This window comes from Nerophis ophidion, linkage group LG10 (assembly GCF_033978795.1).
Source record: "Nerophis ophidion isolate RoL-2023_Sa linkage group LG10, RoL_Noph_v1.0, whole genome shotgun sequence".
Classification (NCBI taxonomy): Eukaryota; Metazoa; Chordata; class Actinopteri; order Syngnathiformes; family Syngnathidae; genus Nerophis; species Nerophis ophidion.
This window is the reverse complement of record NC_084620.1, coordinates 45,722,824-45,735,269: the sequence shown is the minus strand read 5'-3', so window position 1 is coordinate 45,735,269 and position 12,446 is coordinate 45,722,824. Positions and strand designations below refer to the sequence as shown.

At 36.0% G+C, this 12,446-nt stretch overlaps 1 protein-coding gene across 3 annotated transcripts in view; it reads right to left on the bottom strand.

Annotated features, from left to right (window-relative positions):
• Positions 1 to 12,446, bottom strand: part of mpdu1b (mannose-P-dolichol utilization defect 1b) — a 41,234-nt gene that overhangs the window by 5,140 nt on the left and 23,648 nt on the right. Inside the window, exon 7 of one of the 3 annotated variants that reach the window (XM_061913913.1) lies at positions 4,055 to 4,537. The exons of 1 other annotated variant lie outside the window; for it this stretch is intronic. In XM_061913913.1, coding sequence (XP_061769897.1) covers positions 4,400 to 4,537 — 138 coding nt within the window. In that variant the 3' untranslated portion in view covers positions 4,055 to 4,399. Of the gene's footprint in view, positions 1 to 4,054; positions 4,538 to 4,617; positions 11,213 to 12,446 lie in introns of those variants that run through there. One more of the 3 variants, XM_061913915.1, reaches the window with a different exon arrangement.

Below are 12,446 nucleotides of genomic sequence, written 5' to 3'. Positions count from 1 at the left end.
CTTTTCCATTTTGCATCAGTCCATCTTAGATTAGCTCGGGCCCAGCGAAGCCGGCAGCGTTTCTGGGTGGTGTTGATAAATGGCTTTGGCTTTGCATAGTAGAGTTTTAACTTGCACTTACAGGTGTAGCGACCAACTGTAGTTACTGACAGTGGTTTTCCGAAGTGTTCCTGAGCCCATGCGGTGATATCCTTTACACACTGATGTTGCTTTTTGATGCAGTGCCGCCTGAGGGAGGGAAAGTCTGTAATATCATCGTCTACGTGCAGTGATTACTCCAGATTCTCGGAATCTTTTGATGAGTATTCCTCAACTTTCTCAGTCTCTTTTGCCACTTGTGCAAGCTTTTTTTAATACATGTTGCCGGCATCACATTCCAAATGAGCCAATATTTGCAAAAAATAACAAAGTTCTTCCAATTTGAACATTAAGTATCTTATCTTTGCAGTCTATTCAATTAAACATAGGTTGGAAAGGGTTCGCAAATCATTGTATTTGGTTTTTACTTATGATTTGCACAACATGCAAACTTCACTGGTTTTAGGGTTTGTGTGTACAAAACCCGTTTCCATATGAGTTTGGAAATTGTGTTAGATGTAAATATAAACGGAATACTATGATTTGCAAATGATTTTCAACCCATATTAATTTGAATATGCTACAAAGACAACATAGTTGATGTTCAAACTGATAAACATTTTTATTTACAAATAATCATTAACTTTAGAATTTGATGCCAGCAACAAGTGACAAAGAAGTTGGGAAAAGTGGCAATAAAAACAGATAAAGTTGAGAAATACTCATCAAACACATATTTGCAACATCCCACAGGTGTGCAGGCTAATTGGGAACAGGTGGATGCCAAGCTGACGTTAGTAGCTTAGCTTTTCTAGAACGCTATCATTAGCTAACAAAAAAATAAATAAATGGTTGTACTTGTATAGCGCTTTTCTACCCCTTTTTAAGGAGCCCAAAGCGCAACAAACATAACTAATACTCACATAGTTTAGGTGCGGGGTATAATGCTTACAACACTTTTAAAGTTAGCTCCCTCCAGGCAGCCGTTTAAGGTTTTTGTCACTTTGCCACCATGGCTAATATACACGTAAAGACAATCGGACAATCAAGGTCGGCAAACGCCAGATTACGTAATGTCGTATAAGATTTATCTGGAGCCTAAAGTGAAAAATATGTCATTATAATTGGCTCCAACACATGTGGACTTTGAAAAAAATGATAAACTTGTTCAATATTCGTGACAATTATTTTCTTTGTCTGTGGGAAAAGCCGACAACTTCCGAGTTACGCCGCGTCTGAAAATAATACGACTTGAAGGGCCTTGGCTTTTTCTTGATGAGTTGTGAAAATATTATACTCATTCCACAAGATGAGACTATACATATTGCTTAGGATTTATTTTCAACATGTTACAATACTGTACATCACATATTTCAAACTTCTTATTACATGTTCGAAAAGGAGTCCGAAAAAAAGCTTATTTATACCCACTCTTTTTCTGTTTCAGAGTTTGTTTTTTTTACACATTCGTTTGGTCATTTCCTGTGCTCAATTTGTACCACAAAATAAATAATGTAGGTTGTAATGACTAAGATCATCGCATTTTCGATAAGGATTCTTCTTTTTTGTACTTTGTAAACTATTTTAGTTTGAGCAGTTTCTTAAACTGGATCATATTACCGTATTTTTTTGGACTATAAATCGCAGTTTTTTCATAGTTTGGCCAGGGGCGCGACTTATACTCAGGAGCGACTTATGTGTGAAATTATTAACACCGTAAAATATCAAATAATATTATTTAGCTCATTCACGTAAGAGACTAGACGTATAAGATTACATGGGATTTAGCGATTAGGAGTGACAGATTGTTTGGTAAACGTATAGCGTGTTCTATATGTTATAGTTATTTGAATGACTCATAATATGTTACGTTAACACACCAGGCACCTTCTCAGTTGGTTATTTATGCATCATATAACGTACACTTATTCAGCCTGTTGTTCACTATTCTTTATTTATTTTAAATTGCCTTTCAAATGTCTATTCTTGGTGTTGGATTTTATCAAATACATTTCCCCCAAAAATGCGACTTATACTCCAGTGCGACATATATATGTTTTTTTCCTTCTTTATTATGCATTTTCAGCAGGTGTGACTTATACTCCGGTGCGACTTATACTCCAAAAAAATACGGTAGTACTTTGTTTGATTTCTTGGTTAATCCAATCCATAATTTAATTCCACATACTGATATACTAAAGGTTTTAAAGGGGAACATTATCACAATTTTAAAAGGGTTAAAAAGAATAAAAATCAGTTCCCAGTGGCTTGTTTTATTTTTAGAAATTTTTTTCAAAATTTTACACCTCCCGGAATATCCCTAAAAAAAGCTTTAAAGTTCTTGATTTTCGCTATTTGCGATGCGACTGTCCATTTCCCTGTGACGTCATACAGGGCTGCCAATACAAACAACATGGCGGTTACCACAGCAAGATATAGTGACATTAGCTCGGATTCAGACTCGGATTTCAGCGGTTTAAGCGATTCAACAGATTACGCATGTATTGAAACAGATGGTCAGAGTATGGAGGCAGATATCGAAAACGAAATTGAAGAAGAAATTGAAGCTATTGAGCGAATAGCTATTGACGCTATTCGGCCATAGCATGGGTGTACCTAATGAAGTGGTCCATAGCATGGCTGCCTTATTAGCATCGCCGGTAAAATGTGCGGACCAAACGATCAGGACTTTCGCATCTTGTGACACTGGAGCAACTTAAATCCGTCGATTGGTAAGTGTTTGTTTCGCATTAAATGTGGGTATCTAATTTCAAATGTACATACAGCTAGCGTAAATAGCACGTTGGCATCGATTGGCGTAGCATAGGATCGATTAGCTGGCAGTCATGCTGCGACCAAATATGTCTGATTAGCACATAAGTCAACAACATCAACAAAACTCACCTTTGTGATTTCGTTGACTTAATCGTTGCAAATGCATCTGCAGGTTATCCATACATCTCTGTGCCATGTCTGCCTTAGCATCGCCGGTAAAATGTGCAGACACTTTGGCACATTCAATGGGGGTCTGGCGGCAGATTTCTTGCCAATGGTGCAACTTGAATCCCTCCCTGTTACACCCTCCGACAACACACCGACGAGGCATGATGTCTCCAGGGTTCCAAAAAATAGTCGAAAAAACGGAAAATAACAGAGCTGAGATGCGGTGTTTGTAATGTGAAAATGAAAATGGCAGGTGTATTACCCCGGTGACGTCACGTTCTGACGTCATCGCTAAAAGACCGATAAACAGAAAGGCGTTTAATTTGCCCAAATTCACCCATTTAGAGTTCGGAAATCGGTTTAAAAAATATATGGTAATCTTTCTGCAACATCAAGGTATATATTGACGCTTACATAGGTTTGGTGATAATGTTCCCCTTAAGTGTTGTACGTGCATACAAATGTTTTAAATTACATTCCTCTGTGTATGTTATATTTTTTTCTCTTTTGTTGAGAAGAATTGTACGATTTTGGGTAGCAGGTTATAGTTTGCTTTGTGCATAATTTTAGCTAATGCACCAAATCATTGAGTTGCAATAATTTTGATTAAAACAAAATAAAGGCTTTGAATGTTCTCAACAGCCAACACTATGTAAAATGTATTTTAAGCAGAAAGACTTCAACGGTTAAACTTGTTTCCACACAACTGACAAAAGTTAAAATAAAGTACATTAAATAGGTGGATTTAGTTAGTTCTCAAGTGGTCTGTCAAGTGTGTCAATTTATTGGGCTGTACTTTGACAAGCGGTAGAAAAATGGATGGATTATTGTTACCAAAAATACAATAGTCCTGTGTATTGCAACATAGTGATTGAAGAGAAAGTTGTAAAGTTACAAAATATTCTGTAAAATACAACATTTTTCTCCTAATATTTCTAATATCACGAGAAGTTGTAGATAGAATCTACAAAAGTTAAATCCTCTTTATAAAAATACTACCAGAAATTCCTCGAGACACCCCCAAAACAAGACCAAAATTTGATATTTTATTAGGAACTACGCCTTGTACAATTCAATGATTACAATTGCAAACTTAAATCTTTTAACACTTACAACCATTTAAAAAGAGCATGTATATTCAAATTTGATGACGCTGTGGAGAGAGCTTGATGATGTACTTCACTTATTTTTAGCTTAATCTAGATGTCTCATACAAAGCAACTTAAAAATGGGTGTAAACGTGTATATTTTAGACACGCCAAAGTTATTATTAACTGAATAAAATAACCCAGGAATGTATATTTGCATTTTAATTGCACAATCAGCATGATGGCCCGGTATCAAGTGTGTAAACCTGTTATGGGTATTGCAGGTGTTATTAATCTCTCTTCTTCCTCTTCTTTTTCTTCTTGCGCTCCGAGGAGCTGTTCCAGTAGTACGCCACCTGCAGGGCGATGAGGCCGTTGCAGCACGAGGAGATCACATAGGTCAGCGCCATGAGCTTGTCGCCCGTTTCCTATGACATAGCAGATATAATCTCATTTACTTTTTTTGGATACATTCCATCAAAAAAATCTGTGTTAGTACGAAAAAAAATTTAGAATAATACTAAAACTAGCAGCTTTAAAAACCTCTTAAGGCCCAAGCTGTTTGTTTCCATGCTTTTTTGTTTTATTTCTCTTTGCTATTTGGGCTTATTGGACCCTAATAAGAATAAAAATTAAGAATCTTCCTTTGATATGATGTACGTAGTCCATAAGTAAAAAATGTGTACTTCATGTTTAGCGACATGCTAATTCTTATTTTTTACACTTTTTTCCCCCAAATTCCATTGTATGTTATATTCTTCTAACACCACTAGATGGCAGTATAAGTGTCCACATAAGCGGCCATAAGACCCCAATTCAGTAGTGTACACAATTTTGGAAACAAGAACTAAAAGGTGCTGTCCACGCATGTGGCCACTAAACCTTGAGAGGTTTTAATAAGAGAATTTACTTCTTTTTTTTTTAAATCTGGGGTGTACCCCGCCTTCCGCCCGAATGCAGCTGAGATAGGCTCCAGGTGCATGATCTGGCACCTGCTCACAGGGCCAAAACCAGCAGTAACTGGTGCACTGACCATGGCATTACTGTCCTCGATTGGCCTGCCAACTCTCCTGACCTAAACCCCATAGAGAATTTGTGGGGTATTGTGAAGAAGACGCTGAAAGACACCAGACCCAATAATGCAAATGAGCTGAAGGCCGCTATTGAAGTATCCTGGGCATCCATAACACCTTAGCAATGCCACAGGCCGATTGCCTCCATGCCACGCCGCATTGATGCAGTAATCCGTGCAAAGGGATTCCCAACCGAATACTGAGTGCATTAATTGACATTTTCAAATGTTTGATTTTGTTTTACTGTTATAAATCTTTTTTTTTAACTTGGTCTGAGGAAATATTCAAATTTTTTGAGATAGGATTTTTGAGTTTTTTTAAGCTGTATGCCATAATCAGCAATATTAAAAGGCTTGCAATATTTCAGTTGATGTGTAATGAATGCAGAATGTTTGACATTTTCATGTTTTTAGTTGCATTATAGAAAATAAAGGACTTTATCACAATATTAAAATTTTCTGAGATAGTCCTATATGTTCTGGTATTACATTTGTTGCATTTGGACAAACTTGGTCAGAGTCTTCACTAACGCCATGAAAACAAAGCTCCATAGGTTCCTGCACCGTATCTTTTTATTTATTTATTTTTCTCATTCAATGCGTTTTGTTTATTTTCATTACTATTTACATTGTAGATTGTCACTGAAGGCATCACAACTCTGAATGAACACATTGAGTTATGTAGTTAACAAAAAAAATGTGATATAACTAAAAACATGTTTTATATTGTAATTTCTTCAAAATAGCCACCCTTTATTCTGATTACTGCTTTGCACACTCTTGGGATTCTCTCGATGAGCTCCAAGAGGTAGTAACGTGAAATGGATTTCACTTCACAGGTGTCATAGTTGTGATGCCTTCAGTGACTATCTACTTTTTTTTCATTTTCTTTTTATTGACATCCAGCATCAGACATTCTTATCCATTACATCATATCATATATACATCATATAACTGTTGTCCACCCTAAATGTCAAAACAAGTTTTGTTTATATCCCAACCATACCACCTATCCCCCTAACCAAAAAAAGAAACAGCAAAAAAAAAAAATAAATAAATAAAAAAAATACTATCTACAAATACATCAATTAAATCCTGCACTGTATCTTAATACTATTACATTTGATTCATAAAGGGCTTTTCAAGGCACTTAAAGACGCTGAGCAAGGAGCTACAACAAAATGTAAAAAAGCAGTCAATCAATAAACATGAACATCTTGGCTTTGAAGACAGTTTTATCTTGATTGCTTGTCAAATCAATAAAAGACTGCAAAATGCGCAACATTTTCACTCTTTTCGCACGACTTCCTTACTTTTATTACATAAGTTCACTCACAAACTAGGGTTTTCAATATATGGCTATTTCACGGGTCACCAACGCGGACCAGATAAGTCGCCCGCTGGCCTGTTCTAAAAATAGCTCAAATAGCAGCACTTACCAGTGAGTTGCCTCTATTTTTTTAAATTTGTATTTATTTATTAGCAATCTGGTCTCGCCTTGCTCGACATTTTTAATTCTAAGAGGGAAAAAACTCAAATAGAATTTCAAAATCCACCAAAATATTTTAAAGACTTGGTCTTCACTTGTTTAAATTAATTCATTAATTTTTTTACTTTGCTTCTTATAACTTTCAGAAAGACAATTTTAGAGAAAAAAATACAACCTTAAAAATGATTTTAGGATTTTTAAACACATATACCTTTTTACCTTTTAAATTCCATCCTTTTCTTTCCTGACAATTTAAATCAATGTTCAAGTATTTTTTTAATTTATTGTAAAGAATAATAAATACATTTTAATCTAATTCTTCATTTTAGCTTCTGTTTTTTCGACAAAGAATATTTGTGAAATATTTCTTCAAACTCATTATGATTAAAATTCAGAAAAAATATTCTGGCAAATCTAGAAAATCTGTAGAATCAAATTTAAATCTTATTTCAAAGTCTTTTAAATTTCTTTTAAGATTTTTGTTCTGGAAAATCTAGAAGTAATAATGATTTGTCTTTGTTAGAAATATAGCTTGGTCCAATTTGTTAATTATTCTGACAAAGTGCAGATTGGATTTTAACCTATTTAAAACATGTCAACATTTTAAAAGTAATCTTAATCAGGGAAAATGACTAATGATGTTCCATAAATTATTATTTTATTTTTTTTAAAAAGATTCGAATTAGCTAGTTTTTCTCTTAATTTTTTTCGGTTGAATTTTGAATTTTAAAGAGTCGAAATTGAAGATAAACTATGTTTCAAAATTTTATTTTCATTTTTTTCCTGTTTTCTCCTCTTTTAAACCGTTCAATTAAGTTTTTTTTTCATCATTTACTCTCTACAAAAAACATTTTGTATGACAGAATGAGAGACAGAAGTACTCATTTTTTTATATATAGAGATTTATTTATTAAAGGTAAATTGAGCAAATTGGCTATTTCTGGAAATGTATTTAAGTCTGGATCAAACTGGTAGCCCTTCGCATTAATCAGTACCCAAGAAGTAGCTCTTAGTTTCAAAAAGGTTGGTGACCCCTGGGCTATTTAATATCGCAGTCATCAACAAGATACAATGTAATCGGCCCAAACCTTAAAAGAGGTACTTTTTACTCACAGAAGCTACTTGTATCAGTGGTTAAAACCATCTCCATCCGCACAAGTGTCGTTTCAAAACTGTCTCCGTCTACACACAAACGCAGACATCTAATGTCATGCACGATTTGTCCAACCAGAAGCCTGGAAAAAGTAGCAGCAGCTGACTCGGTGGCATTACACCTCTGTTAATATAAAGTTTGATTGATTGATTGAAACTTTTATTAGTAGATTGCACAGTTCAGTACATATTCCGTACAATTGACAATAAGTTTTTTAACTTGTTTAAGTCTGGCATGTGATTTGACCTTAATGAAAACAGACTGAAAATAAGCCGGGGGTCAGGGGCCACAGGTCCCCAGCCAGGTCCACGTCCACCCCCACCATCAAAGCTCCTGGTTTTTCAGCAATTGAACATGCAAAAATGATCAACAGTGTTGACATCAATACATACCCCATTCATTCAAATTAATCACTATTTGTGTTCCAGTCACCACATTATTTAGTTACTACAGTAATTACAACTTGTGTTCACATCCACATGGGTTAATCTACTCTATAAAGTATTTACAACCTTACTAGTGTTCACTTCACAGCCACGGATGGTTCATCTAGTTATTTACATTATTTACACATTACCTTGCTTCATTCACACAATACCTTGGCATTTTTGCTCTGATGGCTCTGACATGAGCCTTCCTGGCATTTTCTTTGCATTTTACTTTTTGTGTTTTGCTTTAGTGGATTCTGCCTTGGATTTTAGAGCAAATTTGTGTCTCTTCGACTCCCTCTCCACTTCTAACTGCTCCAAATGCAAAAACAATGTTTATTCTATTGGCTAACTTACTTTATCTGAATAGCCAATTGTGATTTATAGCATGAAATAACAAACATCTTGCAGTCATGTTGTTTGTATCAAAATGATATAACTATTCAATGTCAAGATATACACAGTATAAATAATTAACAAAATGTCAGCTACTGTCTTGTTCTAAAACACCAATGAAAATTAAATATTGCATTTAGACAGGCTACAGTGTAGCTTACAGGGGAACATTATCACAATTTCAGAAGGGTTAAAACCAATAAAAATCCGTTCCCAGTGGCTTATTTTATGTTTTGAAGTTTTTTCCTAAATTTTACCCATCCCGTAATATCCCTAAAAAAAGCTTTAAAGTGCCTGATTTTCGCTATCTGTGAAGCCATCGTCCATTTTCCTGTGACGTCATCCAGTGATGCCAATACGGACAGCACAGCAAGATATAGCGACATTAGCTCGGATTCAGACTCGGATTTTAGCGGCATAAGCGATTCAACAGATCACGCATGTATTGAAACAGATGGTTGGAGTATAGAGGCAGATAGCGAAAACGAAATTGAAGAATAAACTGAAGCTATTGAGCGAATAGCTATTGACGCTATTCGGCCATGTCTGCCTTAGCATCGGCGGTAAAATCTGCAGACCAAACGATCAGGACTTTCGCATCTTGTGACACTGGATCAACTTAAATCCATCGATTGGTAAGTGTTTGTTTGGCATTAAATGTGGGTGGAGGGAAACGCTGGATGTAAATATAGTTTCCAATGTACATGCAGCTAGCTTAAATAGCATGTTAGCATTGATTAGCTGGCAGTCATGCCGCGACCAAATATGTCTGATTAGCACATAAGTCAACAACATCAACAAAACTCACCTTTGTGATTTAGTTGACTTTATCGTTGGAAATGCATCTGCAGGTTATCCATACATCTCTGTGCCATGTCTGCCTTAGCACCGCCGGTAAAATGTGCAGACACTCCAGGCACATTCAATGGGGGTCTGGCGGCAGATTTCTTTGACTTTATCGTTGGAAATGCATCTGCTTTGAGTGTCGCAGGATATCCACACAATCTTGCCATCTCTGTAGTAGCATAGCTATCGTCGGTAAAAAGTGCGGAACAAACGACAGACCATTTCGTCGGCTTTCCCCACACCCTCGTATTTTGAACAAATTTCGTCCCATTTCTTGCCACTTTTGCATCTTTAGGCCAGTGGTGCAACTTGAATCCCTCTCTGTTAGTGTTGTTACACCCTCCGACAACACACCGACGAGGCATGATGTCTCCAAGGTTCCAGAAAATAGTCGAAAAAACGGAAAATAACAGAGCTGAGACGCGGTGTTTGTAATGTGTTTGAGAAAATGGCGGCTTTATTACCTAGGTGACGTCACAGTCTGACATCTTAGCTCCGAGAGCGATAAATAGAAAGGCGTTTAATTCGCCAAAATTCACCCATTTAGAGTTCGGAAATCGGTTAAAAAAATATATGGTCTTTTTTCTGCAACATCAAGGTATATATTGACGCTTACATAGGTCTGGTGATAATGTTCCCCTTTAAGTCATCACGTCTGCCACAATCTCGCGCGTTCTTAAATGTGTATTTGTCTTCCATGTCGAGAGCAGTTTTTGATTTGGGCTTACATGGTAAACTCAAATGAATGTGTTGGTCATTGTTTTATCCAGACGCATACATTTGTCCAAATGTGAACAAGTAAGCGCATTGTGGGTTTCCTGGCTGTCGTCTACATCGCTAAAAGAAAAATCTAAGGAAGAGAATCCCTCTGCCATCTTCCACTATTTTTTTTAATATACAAATGGCCCGTTTGAATATTTCCTCTCCTCTTCTTCTACTCTTTCATCCTCATTTGGTATGTGCGCATCTGTTGTGATTTCCCTTTCTGGTTCGATGATCTGACCTCAGATTGGCCTGTCCGGGATGTTTTGTCCTAATCTTAACTCATCATTGTAAAGAAACCAACCAATCATGGATGTTCTTTAAGTAAACCAACCAATCATCATTGATGTTTCCTGTATATGTTGTCCCCTGCCCGTTGAGTTACACTAGTCCATTTCTCATTTTCTCTTCGGCTTTTTTTGTAGCATGTAGCTTAGCTAACCGCTACATGGGTCTAAAAATAGCTAAGCTACGGAAATCGCTACTTATTTCAAAAGTAGCAATGCTACTGCCAATTTACTGGGAAATGTAGTTAAGCTACGTAGCTTCGATTTTTAAATTAATAATTTTTAATGGAAAACCGTAGTTTTTACCACTGCAGCCGCAAACCGGAATGGATGCTTAAAAACTGTACTCATTATGGGAAAACCGTAGTTGTTGGCAGGTTTGGCAAAGAGACGGATCAAAATTTTAACACACATTATAAGTCAGAAAAAACACAGAAAAACTGAAATTTTAAAAAATACATTTAAAGAGATAAAAAATACGAATTTCCTACTATAATGCCTGAACTGTGCAAAAGTGCAGCTGTCAGATTAATCTCCAATTTTAAATATTTCAAAAACTTGGGCTGAAAATGCTACCACCCACCTGCAGGAGGAGCTCATAACTAAGCCTGCATTGTGTTTAGGCATCAAGGAATGAAACACTAGAACTCTCCTCACTCTCCAAATCCTCCTGCACACATGCCTCCAAAAAATATAACTTCACATTTTAGCCAAGATAGGATGGGGTACATGTTTATTGGCTTTAAGTTGGTAATGTTATGCAAACCCCACTTTTCTTGTCTGTTTGTAACTTTTTTGTGTATTTGGGAGTCACTCAGTGCGGAAAATGTAAATTCAAACTACGGATGCCCTGAGCAGATATTAATAAAAACAAGTTAGCCTCTTTCCAAACAAGTTGTATGACATTTGCCCTGATTTGTGACGTTTACCATCTGTGACGTCATTGGATATCTCCATACATTTGTTCGGCGACCTCTGTGCGAGTTCAACAGTTTTTTTTTTTCCCTTTTAGCACTTGTAGTCTGAACAAAAAATATGTCCATGGTGCGACCTGATGATGGAAAATGCTGTTATGTATATATATATATATATATATATATATATATATATATATATATATATATATATATATATATATATATATATATATATATATATATATATATCAACCAGCACAGGTCACAACACAAACATCCAGCCTCATTCAAAGAGGTAAGAAGTGCTTGCTTGTTAATTTTTGTGTTTCGTGTCGATGTTCCTATTTGGAGTTTTGAACGCGGCCGTCTAGCAAGAATTAAAACCAGACATGAAGTAGAGAGTCTGGCTAAGACACTCACATCATTCCAAGGAAAATGTAAACCGAAAGATTTGCTCAAAACTACATTTAAACCGCAAAGACATTTCCTATAATATATGGCAAGTTTGGATACAATTAGGAATATATATCATCATGACTTTATTTGGGCTGTCAATAACAATCACACGATAACGCATGTGATTAAAAAAAATGTTTATCATGTTATAATATATTCATGAAGATTAATCACATCTGGGTTAAGGCTTAACCAATGTTATACATTCTCTGATCGCGATGAGAGGCGGCCAATTTCACTTCAAAACAGAACTTTAGATAAAATTGAAGTAACGTGTTGGTATTGTAGCGACAAACCTATTCATCATTGCTGCACATCAAGTTTAAAATACCATCTTAAAGCTGCTAGCATGAATGCTACATCGACAACAAGCAGAGTAGAACAAAATTCACTGGGAAATTTTACTGCATTAATGTTGTCAGTAAAAGTACCACAGATCAGGTAGACAGCCACTGCATCTGAGAAAACCAAGTCCTGCAAGATGACGTCATTCATATCAACACAGGCACAAAAAACAACTGTACTACACAA